The 24643-nt window shown below is 33.4% G+C and overlaps 5 protein-coding genes across 7 annotated transcripts in view; 3 read left to right on the top strand and 2 right to left on the bottom strand.

Moving 5' to 3' along the window:
• Window positions 1-3456, bottom strand: part of LOC107626161 (caffeoylshikimate esterase) — an 8099-nt gene extending 4643 nt beyond the window's left edge. The window contains exons 1-3 of the mRNA XM_016328964.2: window positions 3010-3456; window positions 2800-2890; window positions 2396-2428 (exon numbers count right to left, since the gene is read on the bottom strand). Of these exons, the coding sequence (XP_016184450.1) occupies window positions 2396-2428; window positions 2800-2890; window positions 3010-3036 (151 nt within the window). The 5' untranslated portion in view covers window positions 3037-3456. The remainder of the gene's footprint in view (window positions 1-2395; window positions 2429-2799; window positions 2891-3009) is intronic.
• LOC107626162 (outer envelope pore protein 16-4, chloroplastic) lies at window positions 3903-5812 on the bottom strand. Its single transcript, XM_016328965.2, has 6 exons — window positions 5654-5812; window positions 5511-5562; window positions 5389-5420; window positions 5263-5296; window positions 5081-5148; window positions 3903-4460 (listed from the first exon to the last, which is right to left on the bottom strand). Exons 1-6 carry the CDS (start codon window positions 5723-5725, stop codon window positions 4326-4328), a joined length of 393 nt encoding a protein of 130 aa, XP_016184451.1. The 5' UTR covers window positions 5726-5812; the 3' UTR covers window positions 3903-4325.
• On the top strand, window positions 5877-7607 carry LOC107626163 (60S ribosomal protein L22-2). Its single transcript, XM_016328966.2, has 2 exons — window positions 5877-6252; window positions 7287-7607. Exons 1-2 carry the CDS (start codon window positions 6020-6022, stop codon window positions 7429-7431), a joined length of 378 nt encoding a protein of 125 aa, XP_016184452.1. The 5' UTR covers window positions 5877-6019; the 3' UTR covers window positions 7432-7607.
• On the top strand, window positions 7735-10205 carry LOC107626164 (pentatricopeptide repeat-containing protein At3g62890). Its single transcript, XM_016328967.2, has one exon. It carries the CDS (start codon window positions 7985-7987, stop codon window positions 9695-9697), a length of 1713 nt encoding a protein of 570 aa, XP_016184453.1. The 5' UTR covers window positions 7735-7984; the 3' UTR covers window positions 9698-10205.
• On the top strand, window positions 18366-23261 carry LOC107626165 (magnesium/proton exchanger). 3 transcript variants are annotated; one of them, XM_021116498.1, is made up of 10 exons: window positions 18380-18592; window positions 18711-18873; window positions 18979-19449; window positions 20280-20455; window positions 21021-21139; window positions 21272-21429; window positions 21576-21706; window positions 22155-22371; window positions 22490-22619; window positions 22806-23261. In XM_021116498.1, exons 3-10 carry the CDS (start codon window positions 19089-19091, stop codon window positions 23101-23103), a joined length of 1590 nt encoding a protein of 529 aa, XP_020972157.1. In that variant the 5' UTR covers window positions 18380-18592; window positions 18711-18873; window positions 18979-19088; the 3' UTR covers window positions 23104-23261. The 3 variants fall into 3 exon arrangements, with proteins under 3 accessions (XP_016184454.1, XP_020972157.1, XP_016184455.1); XM_016328968.2 differs by lacking the exon at window positions 18711-18873 and having other exon boundaries at window positions 18366-18592; XM_016328969.2 differs by lacking the exon at window positions 18711-18873 and having other exon boundaries at window positions 18380-18710.

Consider the following 24643-nt stretch of genomic DNA (forward strand, 5'->3'; position numbering starts at 1 on the left):
GAATGAAAATAAGCTCAACACACTAAGTGGAGCAACAAAAGAAATACATAACCAATTCATAAAAGCCATAAAATCCTGCTATGCCCGGCAACGCCATCAACCACCAAATGAATCACTCTTGGTCCATTCGTCGTAGTTCATAATGGTCTTCTTGATGACAAACTCCACACTTGTTTCTTGATTATTAAAGATTCTATCATTGCGTTCCACCCAAATGTTCCAAATCACTGCAAAGAACCCCGACAACCATTTATTCTGATCTTGTTTCCGCTTATACCTACTGGTCCACCGCTCAAATAACTCCCTTATTGTACCAGGAATAGGCCACACCTCCCCAAACGACCTCAACCAACTGCACCACACTTGCCACGTTAGTTCACATAGGAGAAACAGATGCTCCACCGACTCTATTTCCTTCTTGCAAAGAGCACAGATATTATCACTGGGCCTAATGACTCCTAGTCTACTCAACCTCTCCTTAGTATTCACTCTGCCAATAAGCACAAACCACCCAAAAAGCTCAATTCTCGGCGGTACCACTCCTTTCCATACTGCACTTGTGAAGCTGTAACTCGTAATCTCATCCGACAGAGATTCCAATTGTAGGACGCGCACAACAGACTTGGTCGAAAACACCCCTTTACTATCACACTTCCAAACCAAATTATCATCTCTACCAGCTGACAACTTCACAGGCCTTAACTGCTCATGAAATTGGTTGACCAGTTCCAGCTCCCATTGGAACATCTCTCTTCGCCACTGGAAATTCCATATCCACTCAAGTCCATCCCAAAATCCACAGTCCCCAATCATGGATCCTTGCTGATCCGAAATAGAGAATAATCTTGGAAATAGAGAATAATCCACAGTCCCCAATCATTTATTATTATTATTATTATTATTTTTTTTTTTTGATAAATGTATCATCAATTTATGTTGAATTAGTCAGGTAAGGGCAAAGTGTGATATGAATATATGATGTGTCACAAAATATATGTTTAATGTATAGTTACTTATTTAATTTAAATGTTTCATTTAATATGAATGGTTATTGTTCTGGTTATTCAGACTGGGCAAAGAATATGTTTTAGCTAGGAGCGTATGAATTTCTATGGAGGAATTTAAATTTTTTACTTGTAACAAGAGAATAAACATTTAATTTGGTCCATATCTATTCACACAAAGAATAATGTAATTTTTAACAATAAAAAAGAGATCAATTAATTTTTGTTATTTTGAGACTATATATATATTATGTTCCGTCTATTAAAATTTCTGTCACATATTAAATAAACATTAATTTAGTAACAGATTTTATTTGTAATCTATGAATTTTTATTTGTACCAAAAAAAGGGGAGAAAAAATGTGCATGCAACAGAAATTGATGATCTCGAAATGCACCTTATCTTTATCCTCATGGGGGTTAAAAGGGTAAAAATGAAAACGAAGAAAAAGGTAAGAGCATGATTTAAAGGGAAGAGAGTTTGCATTTTTTTCAATGAGATAAGATCATATAAGATAATGAAATTATATTATATGATATTATGTCGGTTTCAGCAGAGATCAGAGATAAGATACGATAGCAGATTCATCAATCATACTATGAACTTGTATGCTTCCATTTGCTGCTTTTTTTTTACCAAAATATTTTTTAATAAATTATTTTTTTATTAATTAAATTATATTTTTATCAAAATATTGTTAAAAAAAATTTAATAATTAAATTATTTTTTTTATTGAATATCTACATGGCATATAGTTACGTACTAATATTGTTTTGCTAAGCGGTGACCCATGATTTGCATAAGACGTAGTGTCACTATTATGTGATCAACAATTGGTGGAAAACCTAAATAAGTAACTACTAGAGATTTGGTTTTCTGAAATTTGACCCAGCTAGGGACCCTACATACACTCAAAATTTTGTTTAGATATAAATTTAATTATGTATAACTTTTAGCCACATTTATTAAAATTAGTAGGATATGTGAATGCAAAATATATTTCAAAATAAAATTAATGACACCTTGTTTATTGAAAATGTGATTTAAGACAATGTATTATTTTTCATTAACAATCAAATACCTAAGTCTTGGCTTAAAAATGAGACTAATCAACTAATTAGTGGGGTCATAAATAATTGTCACTATGTGTTTGTGTTCTAGGCGTGTAAGGAATAATATTATTGTGATTTATTTCCCAACCAATTAGCCCATCATTTTTCCAGAGATCAGAGCTTTATTATTTGAACGATTTTAATCATTAATGGTGGAAAAATTCAAAATACCAAATGAAAAAGGAAAGAAACAAACAAAACAAGATAAATTGAAAAAAATAATTAAAAAAAGAAAAAAGAGAAAAAAAAAAAAAGAAGAAGGAAAATGTGTTAATTACCTCTCATGAAGTTACTGCATTCCATTCCATAACCTGCAATAATGTTGGTAACATAACTCACTAAGAAGAAATGATATTTAAATGTAAATAAAAAAGAGAAAAGTTTGAAGAGAAAAAAATAATGAAAAGAGAAAACATTAACATACTCTATATTTTGAATGCAATTATGCAAACAAATAATGTTGGATTCTTAATAGTCCATTTAAATAAAATTGTTCAAGAAAATTATTTATCTGGATTATTAGAAAATAACATAATGTATATCTTCTTCAAATACATGGATTGGATTTCAAATGTAAATTCTTCATCATCCCAATGAATACTTATTTATAAACAGAGCAACCAATACAATATGCTACAAAATTGTTTTGCTATAAAAAGAAATTAAAAGAGAAATAATGAACCATGGCAAAGAAAAACAAGGGCCTTGGGTGAAGAAACTGGCAACCATCTGCATGTGAATAGCTTCTTTCCCCTTGAGTTCTTCCTATATTCCTGATGAATGAGAATTTAACAAAACTAGATTGTTAAATGTTGAATGAATAAAAGGTATCATAAGATTAGAAGAATAAGAAAATATGCATGAGAATGAGAAAGAAAAGGGATATACATACCTCTTGATATGTGAATTTTGACTCCATCAAAAGACAAAAACCAAAACCAAATAAGCCTATGAGACTTTGATGATGATGTTGTTGTTGGTTGGATTTAATATCTATTCACAGATCTAGTAAGTTTTTCTTAATGCTTATAACATTAATGTTAATGAAGAATGGATAGGCCTTTTTTCATGTATATGGCACCTTGCAAAAGGACCATGAAGAGAAAGAGATAGAAAGTTGATTCCTTTTTTTGAAGGTGTTCTTTCTTTTTCAAAGGGCAAAGGACTTCTTATACGTTGAGTAGTGATTCTATATGGGAGAAGATGGAGGACCAAAGGAGGATTAATCTATTTGCCAAACAGAATGAGATGGCAGATAGAGTTTTTTTTTTTTTAATTTTTCAATAAAGGGATTTCTTTTTTGTGCATAATTCATAATTGTGTGTGTTTGTGTCTATCCGTAGAAGAATGAGGTGGTGGAGTTTTCTTTTCTTTATTTAAAAAAAAAAGGCCAAATCTGAATCCCAATTTCCAACAAATAAATTTGTGGATATGACGCAATTGCACCCCAACATTGTCGTCATAGTGTTTGGCATCTCTCTCAACAAGTGTTGAACTTTCTTTATCCAATTAACTGAGAGATTTATTTGATAAAAAAAATTATGTTTAGTAATTAAGATAAAATATAGCCACAAAATATAGAAAGCTGTAAAGATAAATACATATTCCAGAACACAATTTTTTTGTCCTTGTATATCAAAATTTGGAACTATATAAGAACTAACATTTTTGTGGCTATTTATACAATTCATATGCATTTTGGAATAGTACCACTTTCATTGTTAAAAATTTTATTGTTCTTTTCTCTCTTTCGTAACAAATAATTTTCAAATATTGCAAACTAACTTTAATATTTAGTATTAACATTGGCAACTTTCAGTAAATATAATTTCTGTTAAACTTATCTCTCTGCTTAACAAAATAAACAAAAAACTGATAACTTTTTTTCCCTCAACACAAACAACTAAGTAAACAGTAATACAACTATGAAAATCTCTCAAGAATAAGTACATATTTCCCTGTCACAATCCAAAGGGAAAATGTACTCCAAATATAAATGTTCACTCCCGGAAGAAGGGTTTTGTACCAATCCCCAATAAAACTAATCAAACCAAGAAACAGACAAGAAAATATCTTGCAGAATAATCGTAAGAGGAGATCCATTCATCCATTTGAGACCCTTTCATGCTTTGGTAGACTCTCTGCATTACCTTAGAAATGAAGGTTTACTGCATCTAATTTTCTGTCTCCACATCTAACAATTGTATCTTAAGATGATCTAGCATGGTCAGCTGCAGCACAGATAGCTGAGACTAAACTCGCCATACCAATAGCCTGTGTATAGCTTCGTGTCCCGACAGAAACGGCTGCACCAGCCACAGCACCAGCAATCAAGCCATTTACCTGTACAATTCAAAAGAAATTTTCATAAACGCAATGAACTTTATTCATGTGATCTTGTTCAGAGTGCTAAGTGCCTGGGTATGCAACCATGTAAAGTACACACGACCACACCCTATATCGATTCTTCCAACAAACATGTTTGATGCTGTCACAAACAAACACGATTCTAAACATCTTTGATACTAGCACAGCAGACTTTCACATTAAGTAGGTTTGTTTGAATCACTGATCACATGTACTGCATTGTCAGAATATAAAAAGATCACCCAAAAAAAAAAAATCAGAAGAGCATAGAAGGGAGGCATAAAAGCAGTCAACAGAAGTGAACTTACAAATAGATCCATTAAGCAATGCAACTAACACAGATAAATTTGCACAAAAATCAGTATGCAATGGTGTGTCTATTGACACTATACTGAAATTGATACTTAAACATATATGCAACTGGTACAGGAATGGATACTAGATACATGTTAATCTGAATTAATAGTTGGTTCATTATAGAATAGGGAAACCTACTACCCTCCATTCCTTAGTGCATCCAATACATTGATTTATAAATTAAATAAAATAAAAACAACCATCAATATGGGTGGACCTTCCTCTCATCCTACACTTACCCAATCATTCTTCTTCCTGTACCTCTGAACTCCACACCTAGTGATGCTGAATACTCCAGCTATAACTCCTAAAACCCCAAAATCAAGGAACCTTAATCAGTGCTAAAAAACATGAACACACAACTCAAACACATTTACCACGTTTCTTTTTTCTTAGCTCAATAATAACCAATCTCAATTACCACATCGAAACCCATACTTGCCAACTGATTTTATCTGTAAAATAGCACCCCCAATAAAATCAACCCATCAGCACCATAATTCACACATAAAAGGAAAAAAAAAAAACTTTTCTTTTTCCACATTACCACATAAGAAGCTTTGTTAATGCCGCTAAGACCTGCACCAAAAAAAAAGGAAGAAAATTGAATACTACAAGTTGACGATTCCGAATCAGAATTGAAATTAGGGTTTTAGATGTTCACATTACTTTGCTGATTAGCATCGTAGGGACCAATACACATTCCCCAGATTGCACCTGCCTGAACGACAATTCACAATTTCTGATATAAACAACAAAGAAGAAGAAGAAGAAGAAGAAGAAGAAGAGAGGTGGAGTAAAACGAAGGTTACCGTCCCAACGCGAAGGATAGACTCAACGGCGAGTGAAGAGCACGGAACGACGCCGTATATGTCGTCTTCCATGGACTCAGCTATTGACTAAATCGGAGTCAAATAAAAAAAGACAGTAAGAAACTGTAACCATTATTTTTTGGTGTTTAAATGGGCCTCTAATTGGGCTCAGGCCCAAACATAACGAACTAGAGTGGCGAAGTAAAACGGCAACAACTGTCTGCGTTTCGGAACACCAAAACGAAACCCTAGCTGGATACGAAAACAAAAACCCTAGCTTATATTGGGAGAAAGGAAGCCTCTCTTGTCAGCAGCAACACAAGCTACTACCTTGTGCTTCGGAGAGAGAGTGAGAAGAGAGAGAAAATGAGCCGCGGAGCAGGAGCTGGTGGAGCGAAGGGGAAGAAGAAGGGAGCGAGCTTCGTGATCGATTGCGCGAAGCCCGTTGAGGATAAGATCATGGACATCGCATCGCTCGAGAAGTTCCTTCAAGAGAGGATCAAGGTCGGAGGCAAAGCCGGTGCTCTCGGCGATTCCGTCACCGTTACAAGGGACAAGTCCAAGATCACCGTCACCTCCGATTCCAGCTTCTCCAAGCGGTACCTGTTTCCTTTTTTTAATTATTATTTTAGTCGATTGTGCTTATTTTTATTTAGTTATGCTGCGATTTTGATTCATTTCTTTTATGCTAATGAGTTTATTGTAACGATAAATATATTTTTTTCCCTTAAACTATATGTTAACAAACTTGTGGTTCTGTTTGCTGAGATTCACAGAGAATCATAGGCTTAGGTCAGATTTAGGGTGAATGAATTAGGTAATTTACACAGAGTATTGTACTGAAATTATAAATGACATTTTTATCCTTCTGATTTTGTTCTTGGAAGAAAGTTAGAATATGCTTCGAATTTGTATTGGGTTTTTGCTTGTTGGTTTTATGGAAGCTTTGATGAAAGGGGAAAACATAAAACTAAAAAAATAAAGCTTATCGAAACAGACCCTAATTAGCTAAAGCTTCTTGAGTATGCTTTTGGCATTCTACAAAATCATGAGTTTCTTAAGTAGCTTTGGGGTGTCTGATCTCGTAAATGATGTAAAAGTAATGAGGTGATCACATTGGAGTATGCTTCATTTAGCTGTACCCTTAAGTCTTTTAGGACCATAACCGTTGACTATTAGACAGTGTTCTCTGCCCCTTGGTTTAAGTTGCGACCCCGTTATGTTTGTTCCCCAAGTTGTCATGTATTTATATGTAGCTTTTCTGCAAAATGAAGGGATTTTCATCTCATCAAGCTTCAATTGTAATGAGGATGGTATTATTCTCAATGCTTGGCGATAGCATACTTTATTATGATGCTCAGTGCTTTATACATAATTAACAGTTTCATCCTTTCTTTTGTCATAGTTATGATCTGTGTGAATGTTAATCTTTCAATGTTTTATTTCATGAACTATACGATGTTCTGATTGAGAAGTGATAAACTGTTCTAATAGTTCAGTATTCATTCCATTAACATTATCAATGTATTTGCATCTTAATAATTTTCTGTCGGTATAAGTCTTCAATGTCATCTTGCTTTTTAATTTTCCCTGCTTAATTATTTTTTCCTTTGTTGTTAATCTCATTTTGCAGATACCTGAAATACTTGACTAAGAAGTACTTGAAAAAGCACAATGTGAGGGATTGGCTTCGTGTGATCTCCTCCAACAAGGACAGGAATGTGTATGAGTTGAGATACTTCAACATTGCCGAGAATGAGGGTGAAGAGGAAGAGTGAACAATCTAGTTTTCTGTCACAAGACATTATCCATTAGGCGTATTTATTGTGGAGTCTATCTAAATCTATCTGTTGTGTTTTTTGGTTAACTTTGTGACTGGTTGCTTCAGAATTCCTGAATTTATTTTCGAATCAACTTTTTGTCCCAATGAAAGCTTGATAGTAATTTTTTGAGAGGTTATCATGAAAATTTAGTACTCGCATCCTTAACATCACCAATTCACGAGAAATATAATTTTGAACATCCAAATTAATCTGACTTGAGAAAAGTAAGCAAAAAGACAAGTACATATCTGATGTTTGAGAAATTAAGATGATGAGGTCCCTGAACATTTATGCTAAATAAGCTAATTTCAATCTAGTTTTCTAACTAATTTATTGCAGTAGAATCACATCAAAATTTTAGCAGTGTGTTCAAATCACAATGAAGCATACTAAACCAGAGAAGAAATATACTGTATAATCAATGTCTTATATCATGAAGAGAAATTAAGAGAATTATTTATGGGATGAATTAGTTCTCTGCCCCCTAACTAAGCAGCACCACGCACCTATGAGAGGTTTCATAACGAAGAAAGCAACAATATTGATACCATGGACTCACCCAACTCTTAACCTACGCCACCCCACCCTTGAATCCTTCGTGTGGAACAACCTCATCCGCTCAACTACCCTCCAACCACCACTCTCCATCTACCTCCGCATGCGCCGCCATGCCATCGTCCCAGACCTCCACACTTTCCCTTTCCTCCTCCCTTCCCTCACCCACCTCCCCCTTGCGCACTCTCTTCACGCCCACACCTTCCTTTTCGGCCTCCACACTCATCCATTTACCCAAACCTCCCTCATTGCCATGTACTCTTCCTGTGGATGCCTCAACTCTGCACGCCAAGTGTTTGATGAAATTACTCTACCGGATGCCCCCTCTTATACCGCTGTAATTCATGCGTATTGCAAGGGTGGTATGGTAGATATTGCTCGGAGGATGTTTGATCAGATGACTGACAAGAATGTGTTGTCCTATAGCTGCATGATCAATGGCTATGTTAAGTGTGGTGAGCACGCGGCTGCGCTCGGTTTGTTTCGCAATTTGCTTGCGTTGGAAGGTAGTGGAGCAGGTAGTGAAATCAAGCCGAATGAGTTCACTTTCTCTGCGGTGCTGTCTGCTTGTGCAAAACTGGGTGCACTTCAACATGGGAAGTGGGTTCATGCTTATATTGGTAGGTGTGGAATGAGGATCGATGTTGTGTTGGGGACAGCTTTGATTGATATGTATGGGAAGTGTGGGGATGTTGAGAGGGCGAGATGCGTGTTTGATGAGATTGGGCATGATGAGAAGGATGTGATGGCTTGGAGTGCAATGATCTGCGCTTTTGCGATGCATGGGCGAACAGAGGAATGCCTTGAGATGTTTGGGAGGATGGTTGATGATGGGGTGAGTCCTAATGCTGTGACATTTGTGGGTGTTCTTTGTGCTTGTGTGCATGGTGGGTTGGTTAGGGAAGGGGATGAGTTTTTCAAGAGGATGGTGACTGAGTATAGTGTTAGACCATTGATCCAACATTATGGATGCATGGTGGATTTGTACGGAAGAGCAGGGCGCATCGATGATGCTTGGAATGTGGTGAAATCGATGCCTATGGAGCCTGATGTGATGATATGGGGTGCTCTGCTTAGTGGGGCTAGGATGCATGGAGACATTGAAACGTGTGAGGTATCGATAAAGAAGCTTCTTGAGTTGGATCCTTCAAATAGTGGTGCCTATGTGCTTCTTTCTAATGTGTATGCAAAGCTTGGAAGGTGGAGGGAAGTGAGGCATTTGAGAGAGCTTATGGAGGCTAGGGGAATCAAGAAAGTTCCAGGATGTAGTTTGGTGGAGATCGACGGCGTTCTTCATGAGTTTTTCGTGGGAGACGATTCTCATCTAGAAACACAAGATATATATAGGATGCTTGATGAGATTATGAAGAGGCTGAAGAGGCAAGGTTATGTTGGTGACACAAGTGAGGTGTTGCTTGATTTGGATGAGGAAGGAAAAGAGTCTGCGTTATCTCTTCACAGCGAAAAACTTGCAATTGCTTATTGCTTCCTCAAGACAAGGCCAGGCACCACAATAAGGATTGTGAAGAACTTGAGGATTTGTAAGGATTGTCATGTTGCAATCAAGATGATGTCTAGGGAATTTAACAGGGAGATAATTGTTAGAGATTGCAACCGTTTTCACCATTTTAAGAATGGGGCGTGTTCTTGCAAAGACTATTGGTAAGTACAATAGAGAACTCGGCTGTTTTCCACGTTAAAATCTCAAAACAATGAAGAAAAGTTTGGTCAATCATTTCGTTTTTAGTTAGAGTTCTCAAATCAAGTCATGACATGGTAATATTTAGGGTTTAAGTTGAGTGATTAATTGATTGGAAGAGAATTGGAAGGAGTGATGTCCATAATCATCCAATTGGATTACTCAGTGAGTCTCTGATTCTTACATGAGATTTGGACACTATTAAAGTCCCTTAGACCTTAAAGAAGGATATGAGATAGATGTCCAAGTAAAGTAATGAAGTTTCTGCATTTTTCATGAGAAGGAAGGCTTAAGAGGGGTTAAAACTAGAAGCTGGAAGAAGCTACTAACCTTGGCTCAATTAACAACTACAGTGATATTTTTTTTTATCATTAGTGTACATGCATTATCAACTTGCTTATGGTTTTACATGAGACAAAATAAGGGAAGATGGTAATTGTACTGTTGTAACAAATGATTATAATAACATTTCAACGAAAAAAGAGTATATTTATCTTGGATTACAGTTTACTTTCATTGTCCTTATGATTTAATAGAGAAAAGAACTGATTGGATGTACTTTTTATGTCTTTACCCTTCAATGAAATGTTTTCTTATTAGGTTTGGATTTAAAAACTAATTTGTGAGCTTCCTATTGTCTCATTCTAACTTTATCATCTAAACTTGGCTCAATTAACAGTATATATATATATATATATATATAGTGTACATGCATATTGCATTATTAACTTGCTTATGGTTTTACATGAGACAAAATAAGGGAAGATGGTAATTGTACTGTGGAATAATGAAAGTATAGTCCGTGTAACAAATGATTATAATAACATTTCAACATAAAAGGTAGATTTATCTTGGATTACAATTTACTTTCATTGTCCTTATAATTTAATAGAGAAAAGTACTGATTAGACATTTAGACGTACTTTTTATATCTTTACCCTTCAATGAAAATTTTCCTTTTTAGGTTTGGATTTAAAAATTAATTTGTGAGCTTCCCATTTTCTCATTCTAACTTTATCGTCCTTCATCCATGCCAAAACTACCTTTTTGGCAATATACTCAATATCATGAAGCACCCTTTTTGTGCAAGATACTATTTAATTTTGGAAAATTTTTTTAGTTGAATATGTCTCTGTTTCTTCCTTCTTTTTTATTTTATAAACATTTTTATTTTAGAGGAGTCAAATTTTAAAATTTTTTATTTGAAATTAATTTGTATATATTTCCTCTACAAAAAAGTTTTGATATAATAATACAATAATGATATGTAATTTCTCCGTTTATAACAATTAATTTGCTTTTAAAAAAATATATTATTGATCAATATAATGATCTAATGGGGTAATTAAAAAATCAATTGTTGCTTTCAGTTACCACTTACCACTTGTGTGTGTGCCGGCACACCTAATTAAATTATTTACAATGCCCAAAATATCTAAAGGAACGTGTTAAGAGTTACTTAAAACCTTAGATTGTGACTATATTGTGTGATTAAGTGTGTATACAACAGTTGTAAAACATTACAAAATGGTTTAATTAAGATATTTGTTTATTATTGAGCTTCAAGTTGGAAGACACTTGAAATGGCTGAAAACGTCGTTTCCCAACTAGACATGTTGCCCCAAATAAAGTTCATTTATTTTTCTTACTGATAAAATTCGTTCAGAGTTGCAGATTTCTTAGTGAAAAGCAAGCTAAAGAAGAGAAAAATGTATCTTTTGTATTAGTGAAAAATTACTTAATTACAGAGATAAAAGATACAGTTATATATAGTCAAAAAGAAAGAAAAAATAAAAAATAAAAAATAAAAAATAAAATTATATTAACTATCTTTTCATTTTCTATTATACAGCTGTGATCAACTAATGTCACATAATACCCAATAAAACCCAATAAAAGAGAGAGTACCTTAGGAGTACCAGTAATATTCATACATTAATAGCCTCCCTTAAGCTAGGAGTGTACAAATTATACATTCCAAATTTACTACATAACTCTTCAAAAAGACCTAATGAAAATGCCTTTGTAAGGACATCAGCAAGTTGTTCTCTTGATGGAGTACGTACAGGATCTAGCTGCTTAGCCGTAGTCCTGTTCCGGAATATTCTGCATTTTGCTAATATCGGCGACAGCCAATTTGTGCTGGGTTACTTAGAGAAGGACGGAACGATTCGTCATACTTCTCTCATAGAGCCTCACAGTGTTACTTCTCCTACCATCAGAAAGCATGTTAAAGATAAACATGGCCTAGGTGATAAAATTTTTTTTAAGAAGGATGATAGTAAAGATTATTTGAAAGACCAAGTCCCGGTATCTAAATTCATAGGATCTTGTAACTTGAAATACAAAGAATTCGTAGACCCTAAAGACACGTTTTCGCAGATTTCTGAAGGAAAGCCGTACTTAACCTCTGAGCCGGATATTGGTTATTTTTCTTGGAAGCAACCTTACCAGTTTGTAATAATAATATTAATGTATGAATATTACTGGTACTCCCAAGGTACTCTCTCTTTTATTGGTTTTATTGGGTATTTTGTGATATTAGTTGATCACAACTGTATAATGGAATATGAAGAGATAGCTAGTATAATTTTTATTTTTTATTTTTTCTTTCTTTTTGGCTATATATAACTGTATCTTTTATCTCTGTAATCATGTAATTTTTCACTAATACAAAAGACACATTTCTCTCTTCTTTAGCTTACTTTTCACTAAGAAATCTGCAGTTCTGAACGAATTTTATCATGGTGCGGTGAGCGTGGAAGAGCTGCAAATATTGTAAAGCAAGGATTGTAAACTTTACCTCTTCCTTCTGCAACATCCATGGCAGATCGAGAAGTTGGAGTAGATAATCCAAAAAATTTGCAACCGCAAACATTTTCAGTGAGTGATTTACAAAATCTCACCAGATTGATGAATCAACTTGCCAGCCTTCAAACGCAAGCAGAAAGATCAACATTGAACCCGATTCAAGACCAAACAAGTCCCTTCTACCTCCATCCAAATGAAAGCCCAGGTTTATCACTAACTCAAACTCCTCTTACAACTCGAAATTATCACTCATAGGCGAGATCGGTTTGGCTATCCATCAAATCGAAGAACAAGTTGGGATTCATTGATGGAAGCATTCTGAAACCTGAAAAAACTAACTCAACCTATGAAGCTTGGGACAGGTGCAACACATTTGTACTATCGTGGTTGCATTCTTCTCTAAGCACAGAGATTCTTCATAGCGTTCTTTGGTGTAACGTGGCCTCGGAACTCTGGAACGATCTCAAGTACAGATTCTATGAAGGTGATTTATTTCGGATAGCTGATCTTCAAGAAGAGATGTTTGCGATGAAGCAGGGAGATCTATCCATCACTGCATATTTCACTAAACTTAAGGGAATTTGGGAAGAACTTGATGAGTTCAAACTAATTCTATCCTGTGCCTGTGGAGCATCATGCTCATGTGGACTGAAAGATCATCAGAGAATATAGAGACTAAGAACATGCTGTTAGAATTTTGAGAAGGTTAAATGAGCAGTATACAACAGTGAAATCACAGATTATGTTGATGGTGCCACTGCCCAGTGTAAATTCCATCTATTCTTTACTTTTGCAACAAGAAAGACAATTAAGCAACTCAGATCAAAGTGAAGAAAGGATACTAGTTAATGTTGTCAATATTGGAGGAACTGGTAATGAAAACAACAGAGGATTTGGTATGATCTCGAATGCAAATTCTGGTATCACAAATTGAGGTGGCCGAGGCAGAGTTAGTAGTGGAAGAGGAATGATGAGAAGTTGTTCTTATTGCGGAAAGGTTGGACACACTATAGAGACTTGCTATCATAAGTATGGATTTCCTCCTCATTTGCAAAAGAAATTTGGAGTAGCAAATGTGAACAATATGATTGTTGCTGAGAAAACATGTGGAGATGGCAACGTAACTGATGTGCGTTCAACTCAAGAGGAGAATAGTAAAAGTCTAGACAACTTGTTTTCCGAAGATAAAAAACAAGCATTGATTTCTCTATTCCAACAACATAAAGGTGATCCTGCTCATAGTTCTCTTCAAACACAAGCCATAAACACAGTGATAGCTCCTTCAGCAGGTATACACTATATTTTATCAGTTTCTCATATTCCTTTGCACATACATGACTGGATAATTGACACTGGTGCCACTGCGCATGTTACTTTTTCTCTTGATGCTTTTCACTCTCATCACACAATAAATCTTGTGTTAATCAAATGTCCAAATGGAACTGAGACCACAGCAACAATTAGTGGAACTATAATTTTAACCCGTGATTTTTACCTTACAAATGTGTTATATGTGCCCTCTTTCAATTTTAATCTCATATCTGTGTCTGAAGCAATTGATTTTTTACCTTGTCAATTTTTATTTAACAATACACACTGTGAGATACAGGACAACCTTTTCTTGAAGATGATTGGTCATGCTAGACAAAGAGGTGGCTTGTATATCTTTAATACAGATGCAACTTATGTCAACTTAGGAGCAAAGAATAGAGAACTAGTCAACACCAGCAATTTAGTTAGTGTTGCTGCTGTCACATACACTATAAATCATGAAACTTGGCATTGTAGGTTAGGACATGTCTCAATTGATACATTACAAGAAATGAAAAAGAGTTATCCTTTTATTGTATGTCTATTAAGGCTGCGTTTGTTTTCAAAGACAGGACAGAACACGACACTGAGACAGAGACAATAGGACGGAGACACTAAAAATTATTATTTGTGTATTGTGTTTGGATACGATGTACAAGACACTAATGTAATGTCCAGTATTATGTTTGGATACATATGGACAAGACTAAAATATTATATAAAATGACTAAAATAACCATATGATTCCAAATTTTCTACATCAAGTACAAAGTAATATAATAGAGAATGAGAGTACGTAGGAGTACAGACGAAACTTGAAAAAATATTTGAAGAGACAAAAAATTTTAATAAAAAAATATATAATAGTATTTATATTAAAATAAAAATTATAAATATATTTATTTTATTTTTAAATTTATTATTAATATGTAGGAATACATATGGTTAAGATTAATAAAAAAATAGATCTGAGTTTGATTAATAAAAAATTTTGTTTAGGTTAATAAGCCAAATTAATTTTAAATAAAAAATCAATTTTAAAAAAAATCTATTTTTACATGAAAAAAAAAAGTTTTTGCACATAAAAATTTATTTTTATTTAGAAAACCAATTTTTTTTTATCTAAAAACTGATTTTTTTTAAATTATATAAAATCAATTACAACTTATAAATTATTTTTTAGCATTTTAAAAAGATCAATTTTACCTTTAATAATATTTATCTTTCAAAAGTTTCAAGACTAATTATAGGAAAAATAAGAAGGGATAATAGTGGAATAATAAAAAATATCTATGGACAAAAAGGAAAACAAAATTTATAAAAGAGTCCGTGTCCACTCTTCTAAATCTCGTGTCCATCATTGTCCTTCGTAGAAGAGTGGACACAAAAATATAAAAAACTGTCCCGGAGACAATGTGTTCCGTGTCCATGTCTCTGCTTCCAAACACATTCTAAATATGTACTGTCCATGTCTCTGTGTCCTGTCTCCGAAAACAAACGCTACCTAAAAGATGAACCTTGTGAACCATGTCATTATGCAAAACAAAGAAGATTGCCTTTTCATTTGAGTCAAACAAAATCTGTCAATTTATTTGATTTAGTGCACATGGATATTTGGGGACCAATTTCTACTCCATCTTTTGCTGGTCATAAATATTTTTTAACAATAGTAGAAGATAAAACCAGGTTCACTTGGCTATTTTTTATGAAAAATAAAAGTGAAACTTCTTTTTTTATTCAACAATTTGTGCAACTAATTGAAACTCAATTTCAAACAAAAATAAAAAATACCAGAACTGATAATGGAGCTGAATTCATCATGAATTCTTTTTATGAAAAACAGGGAATAGTTCATCAGACTTCATGTGTTGAGACACCTCAACAAAATGAAGTTGTAAAACGAAAGCACCAAGATATTTTAAATATTGCTAGAGCACTCATTTTTAAGGTTCATCTTCCTAAAATTTTTTGGAGACATACTGCATCTCATGCTGTACATATTCTCAATAGAGTGCCTAGTTCATCTATTAATAATAAAAATCCTTATCAAATTTTTTTTGGTAAAATGCCAAACATTCAACACTTCAAAATCTTTGGATGTCTTGCATTTGCTTCAACTTTAGTTGCAAATAGAAAGAAATTGGATAAAAGAGGAAGAAAATGCATTTTTCTTGGCTTTAAAACAGGAACAAAAGGATATCTTTTGATGAACATAAATAACAAACAATTTTTCATATCTAGAAATGTAACTTTTAATGAAAATTTCTTTCCATATAAGGATAATCAAGTTTCTCATCAATTTGAATATGTTTCCAATTCTAATCAAGACACTAAACCTACATTACATAATCATGATCCTATAGATGTCTTTGATAGTAGCACATTATCTTCCCATACCTTAAATTTATATCCCATTCAACATACATTGCCAAATACTCCTTCCAGCACTATTGATGTTCAACCACAGCCAACCTTACCCATGTCTTTGAGTTTACCAGCAGCACCAGCATCATGTACTACACCATCATATGATGAAAATCCATCTAATTCCCAACCCACTCATATTAATCCACCTCCTTCACTAAGAAGATCTCTTAGAGAAAGACACAAGCCAAGATACCTTGATGATTATGAATGTATGCAAATCACTGTCTCTAATAGCATGATCCAATCATCAATCACAAAAAGGTGTCCTCTTTCCAATTATTTGAATTACAATTCCCTGTCACAATCACACAAAATACTTTCCATTACAATTTCCACAAATCTAGAGCCAAGAAACTATGAGCAGGCTATTCTGAGTGATTGTTGGCAGAAAGCAATCAAAGCTGAGCTTCAAGCATTGGAGGAAAGAAAGACCTAAAAACTTACTACTCTACCGAAAGGGAAGCATGCAATCGGATGTAAATGGGTTTTTAAAACCAAGTATAACTCTAATGGTACTATAAAGAGACACAAAGCAAGGCTTGTGGTCAAGGGCTTCACTCAAACACAAGGGTATGACTATTTTGATACTTTTAGTCCTGTAATCAAAATGACTACCCTTCGTGTACTCTTAGCAATTGCAGCCAGTAAGAACTGGTTTATTCATCAATTAGATGTGACCACTGCTTTTCTTCATGGTGATCTACCTGAAGAAGTCTATATGAAGTTGCCCCTTGGTTTAAATGCACAGCCAGGAATGGTTTGTAAGTTGGAACGATCCTTATATGGTCTTAAGCAAGCAAGTCGCCAGTGAAACTCCAAGTTATGCTCTGTCTTGATTGCTTCAGGTTACTCACAATCAAAGGCAGATCATTCTCTTTTCACCAAATCTTCTCCAACATGTTTCACTTCTATTTTTGTTTATGTGGATGATTTAGTTCTAGCGGTAGATGACATAGAAGAGATCCAACATGTGAAGATGAAATTCGACACTTTGTTCAAAATCAAAGATTTAGGCGAACTAAAATTTTTATTGGGCATGGAAGTTGCAAGGAGCAAAAGGGGAATAGCTTTGTATTAAAAGAAGTAAACTCTTGATCTCCTAAACGAGTATGGATTATTAGATTCAAAACCAGCCAGCACACCTATGAATTATTCAATTCATCTCTCAAAGTCATCAGGAACATTGTTGGATGATGCTAAACTATATAGAAGACTCGTTGGAAGGTTGATATACCTCACTAATACCAGACCTGACATAAGCTTTGCTGTTAGCAAGTTAAGTCAATTTTTAGATTGTTCTACAAATGAGCACTTCAAAACAGCTTTACATGTGTTGAAATATTTGAAAGGAGCTCCTGAAAAAGGATTACTTTTTGAGTCTGTTTGTGACTTATCCCTCCGTAATTTTTCAGATTCTGATTGGGAGTACCAGTAATATTCATACATTAATACTTGCCAATATCAATTTAACTTATGCAATAATTGTTTCGTTTTCAAGATGTCAATAACCACTTGATCCATTTCTATTTTTGAGTTTTGGTGGTCGATATATAATATGTTAGAAATGGCCTATGAATATTTTTTAGAGTTACACGATAAGGAGATTTCTTTAAAAAAAAATTATTAAGATTTATAAAGTTTTAAAAGAAAAAAAATATCAAACTAAGTATCATAAAAATTTTGCAATAAACTTACACAATTCTAAAGAAAAAGTTATTAAATATACTTCTGAAGAACAACAACATTAAAATTTCCTATTATTTTTTTTCTTCTATAATTTTTAAATCAATCACAATTTTATTTTCTTTGAAGAACTATCACAAAATGTTTGTAATATTTTTATTTTTCTAGAAATCTATACTATTACAAAATTTGGATATAAATAAGCACATATCTTGTTAAAGAGACAAAAAAAAAAAAATAGATAGAACTTGCCTTATTTAACATTCATTAATTGTCGTAATAATTAATAAATACTAAATAAGACAAGTTACGGTTGTTTTTGGCTAATTTTTGGTTACCAAACATTATAATTTATGCTTAGTGGAACTCTTAACGCCACGTGATCCATGTTTATATATATCGTCATGCAAAATCAGATTTTGTGTATCCACTTGTTCGCTTCCAAATCCAATTTCTTCTCTTTTCTTTTTCCCTGTGTTTGTGTTGGGTAGTGTTTAAAATTCAGCTCCATTTTACTTGGACACAATATATAATAGGAAGAATAATAGCATCACCGTTCCATTAACGCCGGGAAAACTCCCCGGTATTCCACTCCGGCGAGTTCTTCCTTCGCCGGTGTTAAAGTCATCGGTATGATCAAAATGCACAGCTTGCGCCTTTTACTGTTTTTTTTTTTTTCAAAATTAGTTTGGTTCTTCAATACCCATTCTGTGAGTAATATTGGAATTTGATTCATTTGATAATACAGGTAACATAGAATTTAATTTTTCTGAATCCAAAATCTATGATGCTGAATTAACTTGAAACTGTTCAAGATTCATGCTTTGCTTGTTGCTTCAGCTCAGAAGGGATCTTGTGTTGTGTGTATAGTGTATTTTGCACGTGTTGTGTTTGTTTAATTGTCTTGATTGGTAATTAGTTGATTTTATAATGAATTGGTTTATTGTTCTATAAGGTTGTGTCAGTGTTGTTTTTCTTGATCTTATATAGATCCCGTTTATGTTGATTTGATGCAGCTGAAAGGAAGGAAGAAAAAAACTTTATCTTAACACTGTTGAAGTGAACTTTGGAGTGATTGAGAAGATCCTGTTTGACATTTAGGCCAAAACAGGGGTCTGAAGAAAGAATGGTTGGGCTCTTCAGTGTAATGGGGCATGAGAAATGTGAAAGCTACTTAATTTTCAGTGGAGAGGCTGCTCTTGGTGACAATTTCAGAACTTTTCTGTATTTTCTTGGTCTTGCATATTGTTTCCTTGGATTATCAGCTATAACAGCTCGTTTCTTCAAGTCCATGGAAAATGTGGTGAAGCACACAAGGAAAGTTGTGGAGATAGATCCTGTTACTCAGACTGAAGTAGTTAGACATGAGAAAGTTTGGAATTACACCATTGCGGATATTAGCCTATTAGCCTTCGGAACTAGCTTTCCTCAGATATCATTAGCCACCATTGATGCTATACGGAATGTCGGGAACTTGTATGCTGGAGGTTTGTGTTTCTGTGCATATGTCTTATACCTTTCCTATGACAGAATACTAGATTCAAGTTAGATGTGTTTCTTGAATTTCCTAGTCAGGTATTGGTAGATTTGAAATGCTGGAGTTATATATCATATGTTAGCTGTTGGTAGTATTGTTAATGCACTGACCTTTGACCCCGTTTTACATCCAAAAAAAAAGTATTGCTAATGCACTAAATAATATTTCTTTGATGAGCTTGTGTAATGGAAGAGTGGCAGCATAGAATTAAATGAAAAGAAGAGAGGCTGAGATGTTATATTTTGAAGTATTACCATTTTTCACTTGTCCTTTAAATTAGTAAACAAGTATTAATAGACTAGGCTATTCACTTTTTGTTATTTTACATGTTCATTTTTTTGTTAGTATAAACTATTTAAAAGCTTGCTGACTCCAGTTCTTTATTGGTAGTTGTTAATAGCCTTAAATTGTCTAAAATTGTTGAATATTGTTACATCGCAATTTATTAATAAAAAAACCACATATTTGCTTGCACAAATTTAAATTGAGATATGCTTTCAAGTTAAATATATTACTATTTTTTTCCACACTGGTATTTCCATCATTGATTTGTGCGACAAATTAGTTGTGCTGATTAATGAGATTATGCGTATTATTTCCTTCATACTGGAAAGTGCAAATAGCTGATGTTATGTAGAGCGAGTTCAGTACATGCAGTTCCATTTGGGATTGTATTTGATCAATATTAGTATTGGTTATATTCTAATCTTAATTTTCTTTCTGATGGGCTTTAAACTGATGTAAAATTGTAATGTTTACAAACATGCTGAAAATTTTCAGGTTTGGGGCCCGGAACACTTGTTGGTTCTGCAGCTTTTGACCTTTTCCCTATCCATGCTGTCTGTGTAGTAGTTCCAAAAGCAGGGGAGCTGAAAAAGATTGCTGACATAGGAGTATGGTTGGTGGAGTTGTTTTGGTCATTTTGGGCTTATATTTGGTTATACATTATTTTGAAGGTAATATTCCAACATTTCTCTTCAAAACATCGTAATTTATGCTGCTTGCTTCCTTCTTCAGTTATTTTTATTGACTTGTTCTAGGAAGTGTAAGAAATATTATTATTTGAGCCTTCATTCCATGCAATAAGACGGTCGACTCTGTGGATGTTTTTAACATATGAAATTTAGTGAATGATAGAATGAGAAAACTTTCCAGACTTCTTCTCTCTTTCAAGCTTCAATAACAATTGATGAGGCTCTATGCTTCATGGAAAATGTCTAAAAATGCATATGTAAATTTTAATTTGGCACTGAAACCTTGTGCTTCAATCAGCAAGTTTGGACAACCATACGTCATGCTTAGGGCTCTATAAGTTCAACACTTAAATGTATTTCAACCTTGTGCTTCAATCAGCAAGTTTGGACAACCATATGTCATGCTTAGGGCTCTATAAGTTCAACACTTAAATGTATTTCAAAGTTGATTATAGTACAGGATCTTTCTTATCTGTGTCATCACTTTGCTTGTTAAATTCTTTATAGTTCTTTTGTTGAGTAATATTCATGATAGAGCTGAATGTAGGTGTGGACTCCAGATGTGGTGACTCTATGGGAGGCCTTGTTGACAGTACTGCAGTATGGATTACTGTTGACCCATGCTTATGCTCAAGACAAGCGATGGCCATATATTTCTCTACCTATGTATGTGCTTCTTTTTGTTAAAATTCACTAAGAAGATTAATTTTTCATCTTCCTCTTGAGTATATTGGTCATAATCAAAGCATTTATTCTGATCATGATCCTCTAGTCTGATATCTCGTTCTATATATGAAGTGAACGAGATGAGAGGCCTGAGGAATGGGTGCCAGAAGAATCTCCTTATTTTATACAAGAAAGCCTCGACAAAATGGACTTTTCTGAGACAAGTCCCATGAGTGAAGAATATGGGGAGACTGTTGATATTTTCTCCATTCATTCAGTAAATCCCACCGGTATTTGTGCTGTCTTAATATAGTGAAATTTTACTTTGTTTGCCTTTTCTAACATATTATTTTCTCCTCTTAAAATTTTCTGCTTAGCATGAGAAACATTCCGAAACGTCAGAATAATCTTGCATAATAAATTTTCAAATCTGCAGACCAAAAATATGAAAGAGTACATCAAATAGATGATAATGTTGCTCAAATTTCTGATAAAGCTAAGGAAATGATGACAGAGGATGTGCATTTGCTTAAAATTTGGAGGCAGCAATTTGTGGATGCACTGACGGTAGTAAATTTTTTGTTGCAAATGCTTATAGCATAGGTTAAAGAAAAAGAATAACAGCCACAACTAAGCCATTTTATGACATTGTATCATAGATTCATGATAGTAATACTGCAACTAACTACGATTAAGTTAATCAGGAAATTGTTATGGTTTTACGGATATGGGCTGTTTCAGATAAAATATGTATTTTCTCTAGTAACACACTTTGTTTCACATTGTTAAGTATAAGCTTTACTCTGTATTTTTACAAAGTTTCAAATATTTTTATGTTTGCTATATATTATATTAATGTTATTATGTTATAAACTGCAGAGTTTTAGGATTTCACTAACTTTGCATTGTTCCAATATTTAGCAATTGGGCTCTTCTTATTTTTTTCCCAATAGATATATTTATCTGGGATTATAAAGAGTAACTGACTGACAGATAATAGTAATTTCTTCAACAGTTGGAGAGCCTGGAGACAAAAAAATTGAAGAATTCCTATCTCCGCATGGGTAGAATATTATGGCAATCACTGCTTATACCATGGAGGTTTCTGTTTGCTTTTGTTCCTCCATGCCATATAGCTCATGGATGGATCTCCTTCATTTGCTCTTTGCTTTTCATCAGTGGAATAGCTTACATTGTTACTAGGATCACAGATCTTATAAGTTGTGTCACAGGTTTGACTTCTCATTTGTAATCATCTCCCATTACATTTAATTGTTGGTCCAAATTTCCTTTCAGGCTATCAGCTATGAATATATATCACTTAATTTCTTCTCTTCTATTCTGTTATAGGAATAAATGCTTATGTCATAGCGTTTACAGCACTGGCCAGCGGAACCTCGTGGCCCGATTTAGTGGCAAGCAAGATTGCTGCAGAACGTCAAATAACTGCAGACTCAGCAATTGCAAACATCACTTGCAGGTCTTGATCTCTATATGCATCTAATTCTAGCTTAGGGACATTGTTACATGTCATCATTACATCATGGTTTAACCTTAACATTATTACATGTCATCATTAACGCCACATGCTTTCGTTGCAATCGTATGATTTCATAATGTCATCAAAATGAAATCAAACTAAATCAATTGTTAATTCTTTCGGCAGTAATTCGGTGAACATATATGTTGGCATTGGTGTTCCATGGCTTATTGATACCTTATACAACTTCATAGCATATAGAGAACCTCTTCGGATCCAAGATGCAGGGGGGCTAAGCTTTTCCTTGCTTGTTTTCTTCTCTACTTCTGTTGGGTGTATATCAGTTTTGGTTTTACGGCGTTTAATTTTTGGCGCGGAGCTAGGAGGACCAAGGATCTGGGCATGGATTACTTGTGTGTACTTCATGTTTCTGTGGATTATTTTTGTTGTACTATCTTCACTCAAAGTTTCTGGGTTCATTTAGAATTATTCTTGTCCACTTTAGCTCATTGTATAGGTAATAGGTTTATAGTAATATAATTTGGTGCATTATATTTCATTTGTATGATTATTCACTTCTATGATTATTCCTAATCTCTCAGACTCAGTATCAATATCTGAAAACAAATACTATCTTCCAGGTTTATCATCAATTATATGTCAATTTAGTGATGAGAATCAGACATATAACAATGGCCTTAAATAGAGACTTCGGAATTGGTTCTATACTTCTATCAGAGTAAAAGATGTCAAAGAAGAGAAAGATATATAATCGTGTTAGTATTTAAAAATTAAACTAGTGCATTTTATTAACAAGGAAAAAAAAGGCTTATATAATTTTATGTTGAGTTTATGCTTTATATAGTACATGTTTGAAAAGACAAAATATAGAAATATTAAAAGAAGAGAAGCAAAGACAGTGTGTGGGTTAAATAAAAAAATTGAAAAAATATATTCTAAAACAAAAAAATTTGATCCATTTTTATATTCATTTGATCAAATCAAAATAAATCAAACAAATCTAAAAATTAAGGTGAAAACTTACATAAAATATTTTAATACAAAGGTAATAACTAAACATTATTAAATTAGTCATTTATATAAAATATATAAAAAAAAGGTCTCTAGATGCATTGTCTAACTTTCTACCATGATGCCACTTAGGATTAAGTAACTATTTCACATCATTTGAGCACAATCTTTTATTTTTATATTAGTCATGGTCTCATGGAATTCTTATTGTATTCGTATCTCTTTATAATAACCTATCTTTATATAATGATATAGGATTCCTTTTTAACCTTAATTTTTCATATTTTCTTATATTTTATTTTTATGTAGGTTATACTATTGCTCTCAATGTTAATGTTAATTCTTTTTAATAGGTATAAGTTTGATTAAAATCTAATTCCTTCTCTTCTCCTTTCATAGTTATCTCTCATTCTTATATTTACTATATAAATCAATATTCACTTCACACATTTTTTTTTATCTCCTCCCATATAATCTCATGGATCAGGCTCCTCTAAAGTTGTATTCTCACTTTAGAGAAAAAAGTACATCATTAATCACCATTAGATTAAGTTAGTGGGGCTCACAGATAATAAATGTTACAAATTCAAAGGTGATTAAAGCATTACTTTACCACTTTACTAACATTGTTACTTTAGAGGATCTTTTTCCTAATCTCATACATCTTTCCATTTCTCCTTTTTCGTGTCCATTCTTATTAATTTTTGCACAATTGAAACTGGAATTTGATTGATGACTATAGTTGTTGATAACCATAGTTTTTATTTTTATTTTTTTAAATTTGTTAAACATATGTATTAGGTTATTATGTGATTGTATTCATTAATTTTATGAGTTATATATTGTCTTTATCGACTATATATCACTTCTTTTTTTTTTCAACAATTTACATTTTTATATATCATTTAATTGTAATAATATCCTTAAAAATATATGTTGTCATGATTGATAAAAAATAAAATTATAAAATTAAATATCATTTTTAATGATCA

This window comes from Arachis ipaensis, chromosome B02 (genome assembly GCF_000816755.2).
Source record: "Arachis ipaensis cultivar K30076 chromosome B02, Araip1.1, whole genome shotgun sequence".
Classification (NCBI taxonomy): Eukaryota; Viridiplantae; Streptophyta; class Magnoliopsida; order Fabales; family Fabaceae; genus Arachis; species Arachis ipaensis.

Bases quoted from the DNA above. Each gene is read 5' to 3' on its own strand.
- LOC107626162 (XM_016328965.2), bottom strand. From the start codon at position 5,725: ATGGAAGACGACATATACGGCGTCGTTCCGTGCTCTTCACTCGCCGTT. The intron at 5,563-5,653 runs GTAACCTTCGTT...ATTGTCGTTCAG, and splicing joins CTATCCTTCGCGTTGGGACG to GCAGGTGCAATCTGGGGAAT. The intron at 5,297-5,388 runs GTAATGTGGAAA...GCTATTTTACAG, and splicing joins TTAACAAAGCTTCTTATGTG to ATAAAATCAGTTGGCAAGTA.
- LOC107626164 (XM_016328967.2), top strand. From the start codon at position 7,985: ATGAGAGGTTTCATAACGAAGAAAGCAACAATATTGATACCATGGACT.
- LOC107626163 (XM_016328966.2), top strand. From the start codon at position 6,020: ATGAGCCGCGGAGCAGGAGCTGGTGGAGCGAAGGGGAAGAAGAAGGGA. The intron at 6,253-7,286 runs GTACCTGTTTCC...CTCATTTTGCAG, and splicing joins GATTCCAGCTTCTCCAAGCG to ATACCTGAAATACTTGACTA.
- LOC107626165 (XM_016328968.2), top strand. From the start codon at position 19,089: ATGGTTGGGCTCTTCAGTGTAATGGGGCATGAGAAATGTGAAAGCTAC. The intron at 21,430-21,575 runs GTATTTGTGCTG...TCAAATCTGCAG, and splicing joins TCATTCAGTAAATCCCACCG to ACCAAAAATATGAAAGAGTA. The intron at 22,620-22,805 runs GTCTTGATCTCT...TTCTTTCGGCAG, and splicing joins ATTGCAAACATCACTTGCAG to TAATTCGGTGAACATATATG.